Source organism: Saxophila tyrrhenica (assembly GCF_035928015.1).
Source record: "Saxophila tyrrhenica strain CCFEE 5935 chromosome Unknown scaffold_13, whole genome shotgun sequence".
In the NCBI taxonomy this organism is placed as follows: Eukaryota; Fungi; Ascomycota; class Dothideomycetes; order Mycosphaerellales; family Extremaceae; genus Saxophila; species Saxophila tyrrhenica.
In genome coordinates this window covers 1-21,660 of record NW_027041745.1, presented here as the reverse complement: position 1 = coordinate 21,660, position 21,660 = coordinate 1, and the positions used below count along the sequence as shown (strand labels likewise).

The 21,660-nt window shown below is 54.2% G+C and overlaps 11 protein-coding genes across 11 annotated transcripts; 6 read left to right on the top strand and 5 right to left on the bottom strand.

Moving 5' to 3' along the window:
- Positions 1–52: 52 nt before the first annotated feature.
- LTR77_007968 (uncharacterized protein) lies at positions 53–1,747 on the bottom strand (the record flags this gene model as incomplete). The annotated part of the gene is made up of 2 exons (XM_064805202.1): positions 53–193; positions 263–1,747. 2 exons carry the CDS (start codon positions 1,745–1,747, stop codon positions 53–55), a joined length of 1,626 nt encoding a protein of 541 aa, XP_064656307.1.
- Positions 1,748–2,389: 642 nt separating this feature from the next.
- Positions 2,390–3,406, top strand: LTR77_007967 (uncharacterized protein; the record flags this gene model as incomplete). Its single annotated transcript, XM_064805201.1, has 3 exons — positions 2,390–2,811; positions 2,971–3,289; positions 3,341–3,406. 3 exons carry the CDS (start codon positions 2,390–2,392, stop codon positions 3,404–3,406), a joined length of 807 nt encoding a protein of 268 aa, XP_064656306.1.
- A 334-nt stretch (positions 3,407–3,740) lies between these two features.
- LTR77_007966 (uncharacterized protein) lies at positions 3,741–5,999 on the top strand (the record flags this gene model as incomplete). Its single annotated transcript, XM_064805200.1, has 1 exon — positions 3,741–5,999. One exon carries the CDS (start codon positions 3,741–3,743, stop codon positions 5,997–5,999), a length of 2,259 nt encoding a protein of 752 aa, XP_064656305.1.
- Positions 6,000–6,477: 478 nt separating this feature from the next.
- On the bottom strand, positions 6,478–7,247 carry LTR77_007965 (uncharacterized protein; the record flags this gene model as incomplete). The annotated part of the gene is made up of 2 exons (XM_064805199.1): positions 6,478–7,108; positions 7,174–7,247. 2 exons carry the CDS (start codon positions 7,245–7,247, stop codon positions 6,478–6,480), a joined length of 705 nt encoding a protein of 234 aa, XP_064656304.1.
- A 465-nt stretch (positions 7,248–7,712) lies between these two features.
- On the top strand, positions 7,713–9,227 carry LTR77_007964 (uncharacterized protein; the record flags this gene model as incomplete). The annotated part of the gene is made up of 3 exons (XM_064805198.1): positions 7,713–7,840; positions 8,026–8,727; positions 8,780–9,227. The coding sequence occupies 3 exons, from the start codon at positions 7,713–7,715 to the stop codon at positions 9,225–9,227; spliced, it is 1,278 nt and encodes a 425-aa protein (XP_064656303.1).
- An 868-nt stretch (positions 9,228–10,095) lies between these two features.
- LTR77_007963 (uncharacterized protein) lies at positions 10,096–12,144 on the top strand (the record flags this gene model as incomplete). Its single annotated transcript, XM_064805197.1, has 5 exons — positions 10,096–10,393; positions 10,446–10,608; positions 10,658–11,159; positions 11,213–11,578; positions 11,635–12,144. 5 exons carry the CDS (start codon positions 10,096–10,098, stop codon positions 12,142–12,144), a joined length of 1,839 nt encoding a protein of 612 aa, XP_064656302.1.
- A 349-nt stretch (positions 12,145–12,493) lies between these two features.
- LTR77_007962 (uncharacterized protein) lies at positions 12,494–13,498 on the top strand (the record flags this gene model as incomplete). The annotated part of the gene is made up of 4 exons (XM_064805196.1): positions 12,494–12,556; positions 12,619–12,769; positions 12,828–13,415; positions 13,467–13,498. 4 exons carry the CDS (start codon positions 12,494–12,496, stop codon positions 13,496–13,498), a joined length of 834 nt encoding a protein of 277 aa, XP_064656301.1.
- Positions 13,499–13,503: 5 nt separating this feature from the next.
- Positions 13,504–15,108, bottom strand: LTR77_007961 (uncharacterized protein; the record flags this gene model as incomplete). The annotated part of the gene is made up of 1 exon (XM_064805195.1): positions 13,504–15,108. One exon carries the CDS (start codon positions 15,106–15,108, stop codon positions 13,504–13,506), a length of 1,605 nt encoding a protein of 534 aa, XP_064656300.1.
- An 812-nt stretch (positions 15,109–15,920) lies between these two features.
- On the bottom strand, positions 15,921–17,486 carry SRP54 (Signal recognition particle; the record flags this gene model as incomplete). The annotated part of the gene is made up of 1 exon (XM_064805194.1): positions 15,921–17,486. The coding sequence occupies one exon, from the start codon at positions 17,484–17,486 to the stop codon at positions 15,921–15,923; it is 1,566 nt and encodes a 521-aa protein (XP_064656299.1).
- Positions 17,487–17,708: 222 nt separating this feature from the next.
- On the top strand, positions 17,709–18,656 carry RRP15 (pre-60S ribosomal particles component; the record flags this gene model as incomplete). The annotated part of the gene is made up of 1 exon (XM_064805193.1): positions 17,709–18,656. The coding sequence occupies one exon, from the start codon at positions 17,709–17,711 to the stop codon at positions 18,654–18,656; it is 948 nt and encodes a 315-aa protein (XP_064656298.1).
- A 94-nt stretch (positions 18,657–18,750) lies between these two features.
- On the bottom strand, positions 18,751–19,697 carry LTR77_007958 (uncharacterized protein; the record flags this gene model as incomplete). Its single annotated transcript, XM_064805192.1, has 2 exons — positions 18,751–19,613; positions 19,667–19,697. The coding sequence occupies 2 exons, from the start codon at positions 19,695–19,697 to the stop codon at positions 18,751–18,753; spliced, it is 894 nt and encodes a 297-aa protein (XP_064656297.1).
- Between the last annotated feature and the right edge of the window lie 1,963 nt (positions 19,698–21,660).

Sequence of the window (21,660 nt, the reverse complement as noted above, 5' to 3'; positions counted from 1 at the left end):
TTTCGCATCTTCTCATGCTGTACATATTCACATGAGCACATCATCCATTCTCCTACCGGCCAATGTACTTCAGCTCCAGATGCCTCAGTGGGACATAAGACAATGTGGTGACGACCAAAGTGAACTGATTCGCCACATCCCCACCATAATCTCCGATCGTTGCGCTTAGTGGGCCGATGTACCAGGTCTCGTTCTGCAATCACAATCTCGTCAGCACTCTCGATGCCTCCAGAATAGCTTTTGATAACGGAGAACGACTCACCATCCCCAGCACCCACGCAACGACCCCAAGCGCAAAAGCCGCCGCAGCCGCCAATCCCATCGGCAGCACCTTCGGATCATTCCATCCTTCAAGGTTGTAGTTACGGAAGTTGCCCTTCCTGAAGTACCAATGCTCCGTAAACACAATGACGAAGTAACTCGTGCACCAGTATCCCAGCAAACTCAAGAAGTTCTCAAGATACTGATATAGCTGGTTCCGTCCCGCAAGCGCCAGGGCTATGATGACGCCGAAACACGCGATCGTCCAGATGAACCGCGGGATCCGCGAGAACGGGCGGGCGAACTGCTGGCACGAAATAGCGGCGGAGTAGGTGTTGATGATGTTCATGTTGATTCCGGACAGCACGAGCAGCACGAGAATGAAGTCCGCGAAGCCGCGCGGGTGCAGCATATCTCTGATTAAGAAGCCGAGACCACGTTCGTTGGCTGCTGCCCAGTCTGGCCGGTTGTTCTGAGCGAATGCCACGACGGCGCCGGAGATCATGCCGATGGAAGTGGGGAGGGCGATGCCGAGGGTGGTGAGGAGAAAGACTTTGGTGCGGGAGACGGTGGCGGGGTAGTGGACGTAGTAGTCGGAGGCTATGGTGCACCAGGAGGCGGAGGAGCCGTAGACGATGGCGAGGAGGCTGAGGACTGTGCCAGAGAGGGTGGCGCCGGAGAGGGAGGCAGGGGTGGTGTTGTCAGTGTAAGGTCCTGTCTGACCGAGGATGACCATGAAGATGATGAAATAGACGAGCCAGGCATACTTCTCGTAGACGAGGATGGCGCGGAGGCCGATGAAGGAGATTGCGAGAGAACAGGCGGCGATGATGACGATGCCGACGGCGATGCTGATGTGACCGTTGGAGACGCCTTGGAGGGCTAGGCCGCCGGTGATGCAGCCCACGGCGCTCCAGCCGAGTTGTTGGACGGTATTGAGAAAGGCGACGAGTTTATTTGGGTACCAGCCCATGCTGTAGCGGCCGACAGAGATTTGACGGAGGCCTGTTGCTGCGCCGAAGGTTGCGCAGAAGCCGCTCACAGCTCCGCCGAGGAGGGAGGCGAAGATGATGATCAAGATGGACTGCTTGAGCGAGAGGCCGAACTCGAAGCCGAGAAAGCCTGTCGCGAAGCAGGAGACGTTCATTGTGCCGGACGCCCAGAGCAGAGCCATGACGAGCTGGGAGTGCCATGGCTGCGGCTTGCGGTCTTCAGGTAGCTTGCGGTCGATGGCTTCAGACTCCACGCCCAGCTTTCTGTCCAGAAGAGCCTCGAAGTTACGGAGCTTTGAAAGCATACCATTGTCTTGCTTCACGAGCGTGTTGTTGTACTCGATCACCTGTGTGCTGTCTGACCCTCTGGAGTCCACGTCTACTCTGGTGGCCGCAAGCTTCTCGTCAGTAGTTAGTGGTCGTAGTGGCTTCTCCGAGGGTGCAATGTTCAGTTCCTGTGGCCGGCCATGGGCTGCCTCCGGGTCGTAGGACATCTTGACGGCTCAAACAGATTACGAGTTTGTGATGGACTGAAAGAAAAAAGAGCTGGCTGTCGCGTGCCCGCGCCTACCTACTTAACCATCCTCTGTCCGCGCTACCCGGCCACCTAAGGCTGTTTGGGCAGCAGAGATAGCAGAAGCTTATCTTTTAGTGCAGCGAGAGGGTCGAAAGACCGGCGAGCCTGCAGGGTCAAGCCTCACAAGCAAAACTCTTGATCCCCAATGAGAGCTTGGTGGGCTACCTTACGGTGTGGCGGCGAAAGATCCTGCTGTGAGAGTCGAGACCGAGACCGGCCTGTCCTGCCGGCTTCGTGGGGGTCCAGGTTGCATTGCAGATGGGTGAATAGCCGGTTTGTGGTTGCTGACATTCCGCCGTCGGTATGACACGCTAAGCCGACAGTGTGAGATGTAGGAGGGGAGTCCTCCTTTAGCACCTTCTTGCGACTCGAGATGCAAGTCGGAGTGAGTACGGAGCAGTTGGAAAAGTGAGGTTGGGAGCGTAGATATGGTGTTGAGATGGTCCCAAAGAAGCCTAGTCTGCTTGGCGCATGACCTCACCTCCATTCACCTGGTGAGCTCTGATATGTAGCAAACCCTCCAACACCACCACCCCGTCAACAACAGCACACCGCCACCATGTCCTACAACGAGAAAGAGAGAAGCACGCGGGATCTCATTGATCGTGGCGTGAAGAGGTCGTCAATTGGAACTCCGGGCATCGCTACCTTCGTGGGCCTTCGTGCTGCCGACCCCTTCCTCCAATACCAGATCCTCCGCAATGACTGGGGCTCCTCCCTCATCCAGCGCCTCGGCGGTACCACCCTGCCCCGCGGCTCCCCGCTCGTGACGAACACACCCCTCGACAATGTGCTCGGCCTCAGCCCCTACCGCACCATCATGCTTGGAATGACTATCGGGTCAATGGTGAAGCAGAACCTCACGATGCTCGCGATCTCGCGCGAAGAGATGACCGTGCCCGCCTCAGCAGCGATAGGCGCATACAACACGCTCTTGAATAGCGCGAACAACCTGCTTTTCGTGTGCTCGCAGACCAGCGCGTAAGTCAAATTGACGTGGAAGGGTTGTTCTAGGCACAACTAAGCACTGTGCGACGTGCGGTCGCGTTCTGCTTTCCTTCATACCCTCGAGGCACCTGCTCCTGCACTGGTGGGTCGCACATTTGAGGACCTTGCTAACTCTTCCACCCTTCAATCTAGTTCTGTCAATGGTGAACACTTCCCCCAGACCCCGCTGATCGTCGGCGCGACGTTGTACGTACTTGGAATGTCACTTGAGCTCGGTTCGGAGGTGCAGCGCGCACTCTGGAAGAGGGATCCCGCGAACAAGGGCAAGGTCTACGAAGGTGGACTGTTTGGCTTGAGCAGGCACATCAACTACTTCGGTTACACGTTGTGGAGGGGTGGGTATGCGCTGGCGGCTGGTGGATGGCTGTGGGGTGCGGCGAATATGGCTTGGTTCTCGTTTGACTTCATTAACCGTGGAATTCCTGTGTTGCAGGGGTACATGGAGGAGAAGGTATGTTCTGCCGATGTTCAACCAGTAATGGCCACGCTGACTTTCTTGTAGTACGGCGAGCAATACGAACACTACGAGCAAGCCGTGCCGTACAAGTTCGTGCCGCTCTTGTACTAGAGCAGGCGGGAAAGAATACGCGGGAAAGAACACGGAGGGCGAATGCAGGAACTTCACCAGGTGTGACAGAAGGACAGCTATGCATATACCCAACTCCATGCACGACCAGTTTGATTGATCACAGGTGCGCCCGCGACATTTTCCACATCAGATCGTCTTGCTGCCTGTTGGCCTTTATTCTCGACCGTCCGCTCGTGCCTCCGACGACAGCGCATAGCTTGGACACAAGTCTGCCACTTCCATAAGTACACCCTCTCCTTCGTCGGTGAGTCTTTCTTTCTTCCTGGCATCAACATCGCCTCACTCCCTACGATCTCTCTTAGCAACAGAAAACATGGCTTCGGATAGCATCCCCTTCAGCCTCCGCCCCGTCCACTTCCCCGGCACTGATTCTCCACCCTTTCCTCACGAATTCCCTCCTCATGATTTTTCCTCCCCCTTCGAACCGACAAACTACTCCACCTGGGCTCTCTTCGGCGCCGGCAAAAGCGAAACGCGGCCAGCCAAACTCTCCTCCACTGGGCATGCTGGCGACCGCCGTCTCACGGCCAAGATCATCATCGAAGTTGCCGTCAGCATGAGCCGCCAGGTCGACGGACTGTTCAAGGACGGCTTCCTACCCATCGCCACACTGCAGGAGATGAAGGGTCTGTACACTGTTCTTCGAGACTGGGCTACGACGATCTCGCCTGAATCACATCCTTGGCTGGCCGGTCAGGGCAAGATCTTGGCAATCGAGCATGATCATGTCATGGCCTGCGCGATGAAGCAGGTGCGTGAGCTGCTCCATCGTCTTACGTCCGGCGTGTTTCCATCGCCAGCATCGAGGAGCAGGCTGGACCAATTCGATCAGCTCGATCACCTAGCCGACGTCCTGATTTCGCAAGAGGATGCTGCCAAAGCCAAACTCGGGATTCTGATGGATAAGACGCGGCTGAGTGACTCCGCGGTGTTCGATGCTTTGAATGTGCTTGTCTACGGCGTCAGTGTAGACCGGCAGGGCTGCGCGATGACCGAGCGGCGAAGGCCGAGAAAGACGAAGATGGGGGACGGGATGACAGGATGCTGGGATTGCGGAACGACTGGTAACTGCAAGGACAGCTGCGGGAGCCGGGACCATGCGAGTAAGCTCGGGAGGGGGCTGAATGAGGGCAGGAAGCACAGGCGGTTCTTGCAGCATCCGGAGGCCTTGAAGCCCGGAAGGCCAGGATACGTGAGGAGGGCAAGAACAGAAGGGCCACACGCTGTACATGGATCTTCGAAGATTCTGGCGGCGAGGCCGATTGGGCCGCTGAGGACGCAGTCGGAGATGGCAGAGGAATCTGGTAGCCCGCCGCGGCCCCGGTCGAATTTGAATGAGAAGGGTGAGATCAGGAGCATCCCAGATCCTAGGTACAAGGGCCTACCACAGTCTCTCTACGGTCAGAAGGATGTCGAGATTCAAGTCGTCGCGCTTGCGCACGAATTTGCAGATATGAACAATCGCATGCAGTACTTGCTGCAAGCGGTAACGAAGCTGGCCGCTTCTAACCCTGCTGTTGAATTTGGGGTCGATTCTGTCACCCGGAAGCTCTCTACCACCGCCGTCGACGGGCCCCTTCCAAAGCGTGGTGCCGAGGATATGGCAGCAATTATATCTAGGAAGCACTCAACAGCTGCTGAGACTGAGCTACTGTCGGACCACCAGGCGGACGCCGTGGAACAGTACTTCCACATGCAGCTACCCAGCAATGTCGACACCGAGCCATTCCCAGCTTACGATCCGGAAATTGCAGGTGACGATGTGTTCGAGGCCGCACGGCACGATGTACGCTGGGCAGCGTCTCCCAACGTTCCCGACACTGAGAGATTTCCAAAGTATGGCTACGAGGCCGGCGAGGACAGCATGTTGGGAAATTTGTTTACCAACGCCGACGCCAGGCCACCCCCAGGGTGCGATTCTGTTAGTGCAGACCACCAGGTCTCTAGGAGGTCATCCAACGTCGGCGGCCTCAAGTCCTTTCCGAGACACAAGCTTCGGAGGACGGCGACCATGCCAATCGAGCACACCTACATGGACGAGCATCTGCTCAGCAAGACGCCAGTGTGCGGTACCAACCAATCTTCCGACCACACGCTATTATGGCATCCACTCTACAGCAAGGGAGGAGATCGGTTCCGTCAAATTTTCGACGACCGAGATCCACCACGAGCCAAAGCCCGTCGCGAATACAACCCTCTCCCGCAAATTTTTGATGACCTTGACGATCTGGTGGATTTGATGAGCAGACTGGCAACACTCCAAAGGAACGGAAAATTCGCTGGCTATTGGCCAAAGGTTGAAAGGAATGTCTTTGCGAAGCAGGCCGGCGCCGCCGCCGACTTCGAACCTTTATCTCAGGACTGTCATAAGACTGCGGGCGAAAACTACTTGACGCCGATGACGACTATTGAAAGCCAGGCATGGAGTGAGAACGCAGAGGCTGTGATAATTGATTTGACACCAATGATGACAATGGATAGTTGGGCGGAGGGTGAGAAGGTGAAGGGTGTTAGCTTAGAGGTTGCTGACGGGGAGAGGGCCATGCCGGAGTGGTGGACGATTTTTGACTAGGAAGCTGGATCTATGAAGCGGAAGAAGTGGCAGGCTCAGCTAACTGCGTTGGAAGCAAAGTATGCCATGGAGCGTTTGGGCAGGAGATTGTCCTACGGAGAAGGAGGAGGAATGGACAAGTAGGCTGCGTGTTCCTCTGAGCCAGTATGAAGACTAATAGGTAATAGCACGTCCATCGATGAGCGATTGCGACGCAGAGAGGGCGCGGAATCAGTTTGCCACTTCGTGTCCATCAGATCTCAAGTAGTTGAAGGATGACCTATGTTTGCACTGTGGACTGCAGACTCGCCTCGGTCCCATACCAGACTCCCAGTTTTTCCCGCGTCGATCGGTATGAGCTGCCCATGCACACTGCCGCTGTACCTTTCGCTGGCCAAGAACACTATCGTCCTCGCCACTTCCTCAGGCGGTATCGCTTTAGTCATTGGAACACTACGCGGTCATCAGCTGTCCATTTCCTTTTCTAGGAACAAGTCACTCACGTAGCCTCACATTCCCTCCACTGAAAGCCTTCCCCGTACCTCTCGCACTCCTCCTTGAACCTCGCCGTGTCCACCGCACCCGGTGCCACCGCATTGACTCGTGCCCTCGCGAACAGTCTTGGAGCGTCTTGGGCAAGACTGCGCATCAGCCCTTCCTGTACGGCCGACTTGCCTGCTGCGTAGGCGGCCATAGTCCGCACTCCGAATCGCCCGGCCTCGGATCCCATGATAATCAAGCTGACGTTGCGCAACTCAGGCGCTACTGCGGGATTCGTAGCAGCCTTCCTGATGCCCTGCAGCCACCGCTGACAAGTGACGAAAGTTCCATGAACATTGACGTCGAACACCCGTTTCCAGGCCTCTGGGTCCATGTCCGCGAGGCTCTCACTTTGAGGCAAGACGCTTAGGTCGAGGGACGCCAGAGCGACGCATGTCTGGACAGGGCCAAATCTAGCTTCGGCGTCGGAGAAGGCCTGGTGGATCTGGGATGGATCTGTGATGTTGGTCTTGTAGGCTACTAAGGTCGGTGATTGTAGCTCTGGTGCATCGATGGTCTGGGAATCTGCAGTGTCGAGGATGGAGACGTTGCAGCCGGCGGAGAGGAAGGCGTGGGAGACTACGCGGCCGCTTGAGGAAGGGGTCAGTGGGTTTGGTGGGGATGTAGGAGATGAAAGTGCGAGAGCTACACCTACATGAGGCCGAGACCACCGGTCACCACTATGTGCGTGCCCTCTAGGCCTAATCCTAAGTCGAAGGACGATGCCATGATATCGAGTCTATTAGTATGAGAAGGCGCTAGGGGAGTGATGGCCTGGTCAGTGATTCAGACTGATAGCGAGAAGATGGCGGGTGGTGTTAGAGTCTTCAGTCCGGTCCAATGAGCGGAGATGGACGATGTGTATTGGTGATGCAGGTGTTCTGTGTCAATCAAGGCCTTGATAGTGGACGTTGTACGCTTGTTGCACACCACCTTTCAGAGGCAGACAGTACCTTGAGTTGACTGGTAGCTAGTGTATACGCTTGAGCTTGAATAGCTTTCCACGAAGTGGATGTTGTGGTTGATGGGAAGATCAAAAGGGCGTGGGCAAGGTCGTCCCTGACGGGGATTGACGGCGATGAGTTTTAGAGAGCACAGGGCGCCACTACAAGAGAGTTTTCGATGAGCATGATTGTCTTTCATCGTCCTTTTCCAAAGTACCTTAGACTACACTTGAGTCCACATCTTACAGTCATGGCAGAGCTCAGAAATCAAGACCTGCTCTCGAACAGAGCACGAGATAACGTTGAGGGAGATGACCACTGGGCACCGCTCGTCAACGCATTGGCCAGTCCATACAGTCCTACAAATACGGATGGCATGTAAGCAGTCCAAATTCTAAAGATGAACTTGTTTTGATAAGATACTGCATCCAGGGTGATACTAGGAATAGCAGAAAACAACTTGATGCACGCAGAGCTCGAGGCCCATATCAAAGACAACGTCGGCCTCATTCCCAACCCCTTCCAACGCTGTACTGATCGATACAGTTCACCATCGATCGCAGCGCCCACTTCACGTACGGCAATGGACCTCAAGGCTCTCCTCGCCTACGAAAAGCCATCTCGAACTTCTTCAACAGCCGCTTCGCACCACTAAAACCCACACAACCAGATGAATTCATCATCACCGCAGGAGTAACGGCAATGATCGACCACCTGACATGGTCAATCTGCAACGAAGGCGAAGGCATTCTCCTTCCGCAGCCTCTCTACACTGGCTTCACGAACGATATACCCACCCGGTCGAAAGGGAAACTCGTGCCTGTGTCGTTCGCTCGGGAAGACGGTTCAGTCGTTCTCGACGATGTATTTGATCCAGAGGCGAATCTGAGATGCTTTGAGCGAGCTTACGCTGAGAGCCAAAGAAATGGTGCCAAGATCAAGGGCGTGATGATCACGAACCCGCACAATCCGCTTGGGAAGTGCTATTCGAAGGAAGCCATTGTGGCTATTATGCGCTTTTGTGCGAAGTATGGTCTTCATTACCTGTCGGATGAGATTTACGCCATGAGTGTCTTCAAAAATGAGCGCTATCCGGACGCTACGCCATTCCAGTCGGTGCTTTCAATTGATACCGAAGGGATCATCAATCCGGAGCTGGTGCATGTGCTTTATGGAGCAGCGAAGGACTTTTGTGCCAATGGCTTGCGGTTGGGTGCGTTCCACACGCGGAATGAGGTGCTTCGGAAGGCTGTGTTGAGCATAACGTGAGTCTTCTATTCCAGCCTTCTGCTACCGGCAGCTGACAAGAGATGGCAGTACGTTCTCGTGGGAAGCGTACATTGTCCAAGACATGTGGGCCAGGATACTGGAAGACACTCCTTTCCTGGACCGTTTCATTGGGGACAACCAGAAGCAGCTGGCGAGCCACTACGCCCTTCTGACCAATTTCCTAGATGACAATCACATCCCATACTTCCAGGGCGGCAATGCTGCTCTTTTCCTTTGGGTGGATCTCAGAAGGTGGTTACTGGGGAACAGTGACGCTGATACGGCCGTTCTCCGATCGACAAGTCCAGATGCTGCAAAGTACAAGGCAAAAGAAGACCGACTCAGCAAGCGCTGGTTGGAGAAAGGAGTTATGATTGCTAAGGGCTCCAGATCGCTTAGCGAGGAGATAGGGTGGTTCCGGATTGTGTTCACTGCGGAGGAGAAGGCTTTGCGGACGGGACTAAATAGGTTTCTGGAGGGGCTGCGGGAGTGGTAAGCAGTAGAGATGCAGTAAGACGGATGATGAGAGCTTCCTCGTCTCTGGACAAAGTTGTGCACACCAGAGCTCTGTCTTCGTGCGCGTGTGCTTCTGCCGTGCATCCTTCAACGAGCGCTTGGGGCACGGCTACGTGCATGTCGAGATTGGTTGAGTGCTGCACAACGTCAACTGGATGCAATGAGATCTCTTCCGTTTCGCACAGTACCCCGGACAGCTGAAGACCGAGCAGGAGTAGATGACTTCGACAGCCTCGCTAGCAACTGCGTCCCAAAGCGGTAAGACGTCACGTGATTGAAGCTATCGCTGCCGAGGCGTCCAAGACATCCGTCCTTCCGTTAGCGCCACCATCCCCAACAGCGCGCAGAGTTGCATGTGACAGACGGCCAGGATAGAATGCCCGGACTGAGCAGTTCTAGACGTACAGAAGCCTGCAGCAAATGCATATCTCGTACCGGGCCGGCCCAGTCTGGTTGTTTGGAGCTGCTCGTGGTGAATGCGGTTCAGGAAATTCGAAGTTGCCCCGCTGGTGGCGCTTCGATATGACTGCAAATTTGCCGGCGCCGCGGTGGAAGATAAGGAAGCACTGTCCTCTCGGTCGGAGGAGTCTGCGTAGCACTGTCGTCTGTCCCAACTCCGCACCCTGGTCAAGGTGAGAGAAGCAAGATCGCACGCGGTGAGCCCTCGGATCTGTTGCCGAATCTTCTGGTCGCAGTCGCGGTCGCCACTTCCCACCACCTCCACCCGTCTTCTTTCCATCTCTCTTCTTCCCACTGACCGCATCAATCACTATCAAAAGTCGCAGCTGTTTCATCCGGGACATCCTTCAACAGGAAGCGTGGACTGATTGTGCTCTTATCGGCGCTTCATGTCGCTTGTTCAGCGTGTTACACCAATAGAGGGCAGCGACTTTGAGCCCCCAGCACAGCTCGAAGGACTATTCAACCCGCAAAGCACACCGCGCACGCAAGGCTATGGCACGATAACGACACCGAACAACTACTCGCTCCATCACCGACCATCCGTTTCGCATTCTCTCCGACACAAACGATCTCTGCGGACGGTCTTGAGCTACGATGCGTTTCCGAAGCCCGAGGAGCCATCGCAGGCGACCAACCCCAGCGGCGGTGTGACTGCGTACAAGGTCTCCACCGCACGAAGGATAGGTGAGTACCGCGTGCAACTGCTGATCCACGACTGGTCCTGACTATTCGACAGCCCAAGTATGTTTTACCGTGCTGGCATGTTGGCTTGCCTCCGGGATCGTATTCGGCTTTGCCGCGCTCAAGCCAGTGCTGGTTGACACTGGCGTATACCGTCAGTACTGCACAGCAGAGGAGTTGGCGGAAGACATTGATGTGTGCTACGAGCAGGAATTGCGGTATGTATCATTGACCCAGGCTCTCGAACTCTTTCTGACTATCGAACAGCATGAATTTCTTCTTTGCGATTGCATCGACAACCTGCAATGTTTCCGCGCTTCCGGTTGGTACCATCCTAGACCGCTACGGCCCACGTGTGGCTGCGGTAATTGGAAGCATCTGTCTCGCAATTGGCACCCTTCTCATGGCATTCGCCTTCTACATACCGGAGTTCGACGGCTACATTGTAGGCAACATATTTTTGGCTCTTGGTGGCACATTCATCTTCGTGCCATCCTTCTCCATTGCGAATGCGTTCCCTAAAGCTTCCGGCCTCATCGTTGCCACCGTGACCGGTGCTTTCGATGCTTCAGCTGCGGTGTTTTTATTCTACCGCCTTTCTTATGAAGCGTCGGGCGGCACTTTCACGCCTGAGAAATTCTTCTTCGGATACCTCATCGTGCCCATCTTCATCTTCGTCGGCCAATTCACGCTGATGAATGAGGATGCGTACAAGACTGTTCCGCAGTACGAGGCGAAGCTCGAGAAGGAGCAAGATGCTACGAGAGACGTATGTACAAAAGCAATTCACTCAAGCATGGCGATATACTCACAATTTACCAGGTCCACGACTCCGACGAAGACATGAGCGAAAACGAAGTGCGCAAACTCCGGAATAAGCGACGGTTCCACCGAGAGTCCAAGATTCAGGAGATCGACCGACTGCTTGGTGATGCCGACGAGCGCCATCAGCGTGAGGAGAAGCAGGAAGACCGCCTCATCAAGTCTGGTGTCTGGGGTGTTCTTCATGGCAAGACTGCCACTGAGCAGATCCTTACCCCGTGGTTCGTCTTGATCACTCTTCTGACGGTTCTGCAAATGTTGCGCATGAACTTCTTCATCGCTACGATCAAAGCGCAGTACCGAGCCATGCTTGGGTCAAGGATCCTCGCTCGGCGGATCAACATGTTCTTCGACGTCGCTCTACCCGTAAGTGTTCTCTTTACGAACTCACAGTGTCTTTACCACCACTGACCTCTTCCTAGATCGGGGGCATAGCAGCCACCCCCTTCATCGGCCTTCTCCTCGACCACACGAGCACAGCAACCATGCTGTCGGTCCTCGTCGCCCTCATCACCGCCGTCGGCGTCGTCGGCTCCCTTCCCTACCTCTGGGCCGGCTACCTAAACGTCATTCTCTTCGTCCTCCTACGTCCACTCTACTACTCCGCCATGTCCGACTACGCCGCCAAGGTCTTCGGCTTTGCCACTTTCGGCCGCGTCTACGGTTGCATCATCGCGCTCAGTGGGTTGGTTAACTTGTTCCAACCGGCGATCGACGCCATGGACCACGATATCTTCGACGACAACCCGATCCCGGTCAACGTGGTTTTCGCAGCGCTGGCATTCGTCTTTGGAGTCGCGCTGGTGGCTTACGTGTGGTGGCAAGGAAGAAAGGTTACGCAGGCGCAGGAGGCACAAATGGCGGAGTATGAGCGGTATCGAATCATACCGGAAGAGGACGATGAGATTTCGAATCTGAATTTGCGGTCGTGAGGTGCCGGGGGATTGTGGGAAGCAAAGCGGTGGCGTTTCGGCTGGGGGTTTCGGTGGTAGTTATACAATGTAGAGTAGATTGTGTACAAACTTAATCACCCGCAACCATGTTGTACTATGACAACTACTACACCTCATTCTAGAACAACTGTCCCTGCAATGAATGTCCAAATATGACCATCGTTCACTAACCAAGGCCGACTTCACCTCTCTTCCACTGACTCTCAGCCGAAGCCGAGGTCCAACACTTGATGCTGATCGTTCCAACGACATCTCCTTCTTGTTCGTCAATCGACCATTGCAACGTACTGACACCTCTTGTATATACCACTATAATAGATCAATCATCATGTCGACTCAGAAATATACAGACATCATCGTCGACATCAAAGATGGCATCGGAACGATCAAGGTATACCATACCGCACCTCACCACAGCCAACAATCAACTGCAATCGCTAACACAACTCTCAGTTCAACAGGCCAAAAGCGCTGAACTCGTTCTCCAGCAGTCTGATGTCCGACACCGTCGATGCTTTACGAATGCTTGATGATCACCCGGATACGGTGTTTACTGTCATTACAGGCGAGGGGCGATTCTTTTGCTCGGGGGCTGATGTGTCGAGTAACCACTTCCATATCAACTGATAACTATCCAAGACACTTTACTAATACTGATACAGACGTCTCCGCCCGCAAAATGGACTTCAAGCACGACGGCGAGAAGAAACTCTACTGGGCCTCCGAGTTCGCCTACGCCGCCGAAGTCATCCGCTCCATCATCGAGCACAAAAAAGTCGTCGTGCTCGCCATGAACGGCCCGGGCGTCGGCGCGGGAGCATCCTGGTTCCAAGGCTCCTCGGACATCTTCTACATGGCCGACTCCGCCTGGCTGCAAGTCACCTTCTCCCAGCTCGGGCTTATTCCCGAGAACGGCAGCGCGGTCAACTGGGCGCACAGCATCGGCGTGCATCGCGCCAACGACTGGTTGATGTTTGGTGGGAAAGCGACGGCGCAGGAATTGGTCCAGATGGGGATGGTGAATAAGCTTTTCCCTACGGAGGGCTTCCATGAGAAGGTGCATGGGTATTTGGTGGAGATGTTGCGGGAGCGGAGTGGGAAGAGTATGATGGAGATGAAGCGGTTGCAGAATAAGAGTACGCGGGATGCGAGGATTCTGGCCGTGTGGGAGGCGTGGCAGGCGTTGGCGGAGAGGTTTGTAGATGGGGAGCCGAGTCAGAGGATGAAGGCGAAGAGTGAGGAGCTGGCTGGTAAGTGTCATTCCTTCTGATCTGAGTATGCTCGTGCTAACTATTTTGCAGCGAGGAGGAAGGAACGCGCATCGAAGATGTAGATATGCTATGTCAGCCAGTATAGTAGCCCGAAACTGTAGGGTAGCATGGCGTCCCATTGCAAGCACTTGTTCTCCTCCCTGCAGTTGCGTTCCATTTCTTGACAGTAATCCAGAAGCTGTGCGTTGCCGCTGCGCTCGTACCACTCACTCGCAAAGTGGAACAGACCTCTCGTGGTAAACATCTTGCCCGTTTGGCCGCTTGCTGCTTCCCAGAGGAAGGGGATTGCTCTCACCATGTGAGCAGCATAATCGTTGGCATGTTGCGTCAACAACTTGCCTTCGGTCTCGATGTCATGTCTGGGATCACTTTTGGCGAGATCGAGCTGCGTTTGCTTGATCAGCAGCTGGCATGTCCAGTAGAAGGCATGAAAGAGTCCGTTGAGAGTGTTTGAGAAGTGGTGGCGCTGTCCCATGATCGTCTCAGGTCTGGCACCCGCCCCGTCGTTGTCGTGCAATTCCGGTATATCCTCCATGTGGACTCTTGCTGCCAGAACACCGTGCTGTTTTGGTGACTCGCCGGGGTCGACACCATCCTGAGTAATGTAGAAGTCGTCCAGCCATTCCCGCAAGCCTTGTTCGATGGAGTGCAGCTGCGAGTACAACTTCGACGCTTGTCTACGGCCTCTGCTTGATAACGGAACATTTCGCAGCGACATGGACCGCTCAAGTAGCAGAGGCAGACCGAGGACGACTCGAACTAGAGTCTCATAGCCTCCTTCGTCCGGTTCACCTTCACCAAGATAGAAGGTCTGCTTATCAAATGGCATCCTTTGTCGACGAATGAAAGCCCGCATCAGAGCGAAGTGCCGGTACTGTCGCATTAAGAACCCGTGGACTGGCGCTGTCTGCGTCCGCTCCATGCTTGCAGCCATGATGGCCGTCAAGCCAGAGACATGTTCTTCCCAAGAGATTCCCTCCTGTTCGTGGGCGCCGTGCGCGCTCCAGGCCAGTATGAGCTGTGCCGAGCCCATGACACTGTCGAAGTCAAAATCTCGCCCGCTAATTTCTTGCCGTAAGCACATGGTCGCTGCTAGATGTCGCTTTCTGCTTTCCAGGATGATCCTGTGATCTTTCACACTGCCACCCAGGCACATCAGCGCAAGAGCTTCGTTTGCCGCCTGCATTCCCATTGTATGGGGGGCCACCCATGACTCCAAGACTGACGAGATGTTGGAGAAGCGCTCGCTGTCGTTGGTCATGAAACAGTCGTCTGCGATTGCGGTCACCAGTGCCATACGGTAGACATTGCTGGGGTCGACGCTCAGTTGGCTGATTGGTGGTAGGGTGAAGCCATCGAACCGGCTGCATGGCTGGCGTCGGTCGGCTCGTGCATCGGATTTTGACTGTCTTCTTGACCGAGACACGGCTGATGTTGTTCGTCTGGGACTTTTGTCGAGTGGTTTAAACTCTCCGTAGAGAAGATCTGTAGACAGCTGTTCTCGAAGTTCGGGCGTTGACATGACGCTGGACTTCTTCTCCCTCTGCCGCCTCCTATAATCTTTCATTGCCTGAGAGCGTACCGTACGTCGTTGCCCTTGTTCCGTGACAGCTTTGTTGCAATCATCAATCCCGACTTGAAGAAACTCGAACATCATAGTTGGGGTAGCCATGTCTGTCCTCTCCCTTATTTGGTCTTTGTGACAGTTATAAATGTGTGTATTACAGAGAAGATCTCTGGTTGTGTGAACGACTTACCTAAGGCGCGGTATGCGTGAATGCACATCGATTAAAGACGCCACTGCTTCCAGCCAACTGCAAGATATCCACCGGGACACAAGCTACAGTACGCATCACCTTTCCTTGTGCTTTGTGGTACAGAGAGAGATTAATGGTTGTTTCAACAAAGCACGGAGTCAAGGTTTATTGGATGTATACCGGCAGCGCACAAGATCGGGGGGTAGGCCGAGCCTGGCAAGCCTGGGTGCTGTCGAGAGTGTGTCCAAAACAACACAGTCTCCACCGGCCTAGTTTTAACACCTCTTTTGGCCCCCACTGGCAAGCTACGCTCCGAAAGATCCAAGAAAGCCTGAATGACGTACGCTAGAGACAAGATTTGGAAGCCTTCCCGGAGTACCCGTTCGCTCCAGAGGTGGCAACTGGCCGTCTTGACCGCGTATAGAGCTGAAGGTGACGAGGTTAGAGGAAGAAGGAAGATATCGTTCGTAAAGCGACCACCCAGATATCTATCGTTCTCCACCTTCCTGCCTAGATCGGGCAAGATCAACGGACCGCACGATCGGGTCAGTGCTTGCGGAAGGATACCCGCAGTGAGACTTCAGGCGGTCGAGCGTCGGAGGAACAGGCGTAACTACCAAGCAAATGTTGTTTCATTGTGTCGACCGCAAAAGGCCTTCCTGTAGACCGTCAACATTTCCCCAACGCCATCGCTAAATCCAAATCCAGCTTCTTCACCGAGCCCGTCCTACCGCCTTCCACCTCTCCCAGCACCTGCACCACCACCTCCCATACCACCCATACCACCCATCATATTCATCAGGCTACTCATGTCCGGCATCCCACCCCCTCCACCTCCACCACCCTGCAACATCTTCATCATGGCGCCCATATCAGGCATTCCTCCCCCGCCGGCACCACCCCCCATACTCTGCATCTGCCTCTGCATAGCCGCCATCTGCTGCTGCTTGTTCCCGCCACGCATCTGTCCCTGCGCCTTCTGCGCATTCGCCTGCATGCCCTTCGCGCTCTTCGCCACCCCGGCCATCGTCTGCTGCTGCGACAAGAACTCCTCTACTTCACGGACCGACGTGCCCGAACCACGTGCTATCCGAACCATGCGGGTCGGTTGCTCCGAGAAGATTTTGCCGTCGCTGTCGAGCTCCTTGGCCGTCATGGAGTCGCAGATGTAGATCATGCGTTTGATCTTCAGCGAAGCGTCTTCGTCGTCCATGCCTTGCATCATGTTGCCCATTCCAGGGATCATGCCAGCCATCTTGGAGAGCGGTCCCATCTTTGTCACATTCTGGATTTGGTCACGCATGTCGCGGACGGTGAACTTGCCGGCGCTGATGTTCTTCATGGTGGGTTTCTGGTCGAGGTTTTGTGACTGCACGAGCTCCATGAGGCCTTGCATGTCGCCCATGCCGAGGAGTTTGGAGACGAAGGATTGTGGATTGAAGCGCTCGAGGTCGAGGAGGTGCTCGCCAGTACCAATGAAGACGATGGGTGTGTGAGTGGCTGCGACAGCGGAGATTGCACCACCACCTGCTGCTGCGCCGTCCGTTTTCGTGATGATGATCGCACCGAAGTCTGCTGTCTCCTTGAAGGCTCTACTTTGAGCTTCGGCTGCCTGCCCAATGGACGCATCCAACACCATGACGGTTTGATGCGGTTGCACCGCGCCCTGAATCTCCACCATCTCAGCGAACAATGCATCCTCCTGGTGATGGCGACCGCTGGTGTCTACAATGATAATTTCGAATCGCTCCTTCTTGAACTTGGCCACACCGTCTCGGGCGACAACCACAGGATCCGTCTGCGTGAGAGAGCCGTAGTATGGGATCTTCGCTTTGATGGCGTTCTGCTTCAATTGATCGAAAGCTCCAGCTCGGAAGGTGTCCGCGCAGACCAGGCACGTCTTGAATCCTCTCGCCTGATACCACCTTGCCAACTTCGTACAGGTAGTCGTTTTACCGGCACCCTGCAGCCCCACGAACATGATGACATTGCTCTTGCCCTTTTTCGGCTGGTAGGCGGTCTGATGGGGATTTACAATATCAACCAGCGCATCGAAGACAGCTTTCTGGATTATTCGCTTCTTGTTGGCATGGGGCGGTAGCTGATCCAGCTTCACACTGCTCTTGATCGTTTTTCGTAGGCTAGTGACGAGGCGGATGTTGACGTCGGCTTCCATGAGGGCGTTACATATCTCTTTAATCATGCCATCGAATGCCTTCTCGGTGAGAGTGGGCGAGCGGGTGAGGTCGGTCACGGCGCTGTTGATGCGCCGGCCCAAGTCTTGTAACACCATTTTGAGGGGTTGGAGGTGTCTGAGGAGAAGATGGAGGCGGCCGTTACTTATGGGTTGTTTGTAGAGTCGTTGGTAGAAGTCACTGTCAATACACCCCACCACGAATAATGGTTCGCCGCGGGGGTGAGCTCTTGGCGGAGGACCTAGATGGAAATTTTGAAGGTGAGGTGGATCTTGACCCAACGGACAATCTGAGAAATCTGCAATACTCCCAGGAATAGAATGGCGCCGGTCAATACGAAGCGACGGAGAGTGGAGGACGAGGTGCGGCGGCCAAAGAAGAAGATCCGCGTGAGGAAACAGCCGGCATACCACAGCTCGTCAGAGGACGAGGGCGAGGAAGATGTCGCAGAGGAGCAAAGACCGCAGAAAGCAAATCCGAGATCGATCTTGAAGCAGTCGGCACAATCGAAGCAGAAGCAAGTGGTAGAAGAGGAGGACGAAGATGAGGCCTCAGCGTCAGAAATTGAAGGCCTCGAGGATCTAGATGAAGCCCAGCGCAATGCCGCGCTCAACGTCATACCCGGCGCAGAAGGCGACGAGTCTGGAGAGGACGACGAGCAAGCAAGCGACGAAGATGCAGACATAGGAGACAGCGAAGTTGACAATCTGGACGAGTCATCCGCCGACGAAGACGAAGTCACACCCTCAGAAACTTCCCTGACCTCAAGCCAAGCCGCCAAACGAAAACGAAATGACCCGGCGGCGTTCGCAACGAGTATATCACGAATTCTCGATACCAAACTCACCACAGCCAAGCGCGCCGACCCGGTGTTGTCAAGATCAAAGACAGCTGCGGAGGCCAACAAGTCCATCCAGGACAGCAAATTGGATTCGGCAGCCCGCGCGCAAATACGGTCCGAGCGCAAAGCCGCGCTCAACAAGGGCCGCGTGACAGACCTGCTTGGCTTAGAGGATACTGGAGTAGATACGGGAAAGGTGGTCGAAGAGGAGAAGCGGCTAAAGAAGATTGCGCAACGAGGTGTGGTGAAGCTGTTCAACGCTGTGCGAGCGGCGCAAGTCGGGGCAGAGAGGGCGCAGAAGGAGAGTCAGGGTGGTGATGGTGGGGGAGGTGTGGTTGGGAGGAAGCAGAGGGAGGAGAGGGTCAGTGAGATGAGCAAGGAGGGATTCCTGGAGATGATATCAAAGGGCAGGGGTGCGGCAGCATAGCGCATATCATTCTCATTGCACATGGCAGTCGGCTTCGCAGCGTCTGACCGCCATTTGACATCCTCCGCAAGATTTGCTCAAATCGTGCGTGCTGTTATCGGGCCTGATGGACCATAGCCTGTCCGTTCCCAACATCGCCCTTCAGCACGCCGGACTTTCTTAATATATTCACAGTGTTCCCAACTGTCTCCTGCGCCACCCCTCTTACATCATCCGGATACTCGACACTTTTCATCCATTCCCTAGCATCTGCCTCCGAATAATGCATTGTGCCCGTAATATGCTTCACTACCTGCTCCGGCTTCCCCCTGAACATCTCCACACCCTTGTTGACGCCCTCCAAGAACCCTGGCACCTCCTTCTCCGCCGATGTCCTTGAAGCGATCATCCAGCTCGCCCAAGGCGTATATATCTCCCCTATCCTCTTCACCTCCCCTTCTTCCCAGTACTTTCGCGTAGTAAAGTGCTCCCACATGAAGAAGTCCGACGGCGTAGCTCCCTCCTCCCTCACACTCTTGCGTAGCGACGCAAAGTCCCCCGCGACTACTACCTCAAATGGTTCCTTGCCTTGCTCCAACCATCCATGCTGGTCCGCGAGGACGTAGCTCATGACATAACTCCCGCTTCCGATCCTACTGACACCTACTCTTTTGCCCTTCAAATCCTCCACTCCATTTATCCCCGCTCGCTGCGCGCCGGTAACGATCGCCCAACACAGCGGACTTGATACGTAGGTTCCGCTGAGCTTGTACCCAGTGTCCTCGCCCGCGAGCTTAGCTCTGCCCAAGTCAGCGACGAAGCCTTCAGTCAGGCCCACGGCGACGTCAATGGCGTTGGAGTCGGAGTGGGGAGCTTTCAGGCGGGCGGTTAGGGCGCCGGTGCCGAGGGGTTCCGGGATGAGGTCGGCGTCGAGGGAGTGGTGGGTGGAGGCGAAAGAGAGAGGGGTGGAGAAGTGTTCTACACTCCATTTTAGTAGCTGGTCTCGAGGGGAAGTACGACGGGGTTCATACCGGGCACATAGCCGACTCGTAACCGTGCCATTGACCGCGATGTAGAGAATGAGCGCACGTTTCGAGATGCTGCCGTCAAAGGTCGCCGAAACATCTTGGGTATCACATCGTGCAATTGAAGAGATGGAAGTGCGGTCTTAGAATGATGCAACCTTCAATGCTGAGGTAATGCATGTGAATCTAGCCAGGATAGGAAGGAAGGTGGAGCACGTAATACGACGAATGACTTTGGCTGAATACATGTTCAATGGTCCTCTAACCTTCAACTCCGCCCCTTTGTGGTGGAGGACATACATCTTCTCTGGATCGATATAGATACCGCTTTGCTGGCCGCGGACGAATGCATCATCTGCAAAGCCATCTTGAAGTCCCGTCACCACATCGTAAAACTCCCCGGCCCGCTTGTAGCGCTCTCCGTGCTTTACATGGTCGTCCAAGTTAAAGTTTCTCGCCGACTCGGGGTTGCCGGTCGTCACGATGTTCCCTGCTGCGCGGCCGCCAGATATGGTCTCGGCTGGCGAAGCGTCGGGCGATGCGGTACGCCATGTCGTATGTCGTTGATGCCGTTGCCGCCAGACCAGTTTTCGAGGTCACCATGGCCAGCGCCGACAATAACGTGAAGGGCTCGAACGATGTCACAGTATGACTACGCTTGAGAGCTTCAACAGGCACATTGAGCACGGCCAGGTGGTCCGCATGAAGAAAGCGTCGAACTTTACTTCTTCAAGCTTTTGAGTAAACGAGACCAAATGTTTGAGGTTGAAGTTAGCGTCTAGATATGCGCCAGAGTATCGCCATGGTCCTGTAGGAAGAGAGACTGGGCGCATGAAAGCTGTGAGGTGGAGTTGCTTGGGTTGTGCCATTTTGATGAATCTTGCAGAGTAATTTCCTGCCGGGGCAAGAAGGTTGTCGGCGTCTAACGATAAAGACAAAGCAGAAGATGTACTCACTTCAGTTCATTGGAGATCCACACAGGGGCAGGCTCTCCAGCGATGATCACGGTAGAGCTTGTGCGGGAGTTGGAGCTCCGGTAGAAGGGTCCGCCTCTTGACAACAGCAGCCAGACCAAGCACACGCTTTGCTTCCCTCGACAAGACCACTCCTTGAGGTCGACATAATGGAGTCGCATTCACTCTAGTGGCACTTGGACGAGTGAGATAGTGGGTTGCATTTACGGGTAGCGTGCCGCTCTATTTCGAAAACAGCACTCCTACACTCCGCAAACCTACCTATTCTTCGCTGCTCGTCGCAAAGATCGTTCGTGGCCGGCATCATGCAATGTCTACGAAAGCAATTTGGAATAGTTGAATAGTAAAGGAGTCACTATGGCTGCCGCGATATACAGTCATGCCAAGACGCTAAATTTCGATATGCCGATCGCCTAGCCCTCGACAAACACGAACTTTTACTCTATTAACGTTGTATTAACCTATATACGCAATATAGGACTTAAAACTTTCTTCTAGAGTATAGATTAGCTCTTTCCTCTATTGGGGTTTCTCTAATATATCTATATATAAGGTATTACGGGAGAGTAACGTATATATAGGAGCTTAGTATAGTGTTATAATCCTACAAGGTAGTCTTACGTAATTAGGGTTAATCGATTATTCTTTAGAGAGTTAGGTAATAGTAAATAAAGGTAAGGATACTAACTTAAGTCTAATTAGCTATAGACCTTTTAGTAAGATTATAATATAAGTTAAATATAAGAATATTAAAGACATTCTTAGTTCCTATATACCTATCTATATCCTACTCGAACCCGATATTCGTTAAGCGCTCGCTACTCGATAGCCTTCGAGCGTTAAGTACTCGCTACTCGATTACCGTCGAGCGTTAAGTAGTTTTTAAGCTTAGACTTCTCTTATCTAATTAGCTTACGTACTACTCCTAATAGTAAAATCCCGTAACTTCTTGTTATGATCCTACTAGGTAGTCTCACGTGATCAAGGTTGATCGTGCTTCTTTGGAGAGTCAAGTGACGATTGAAC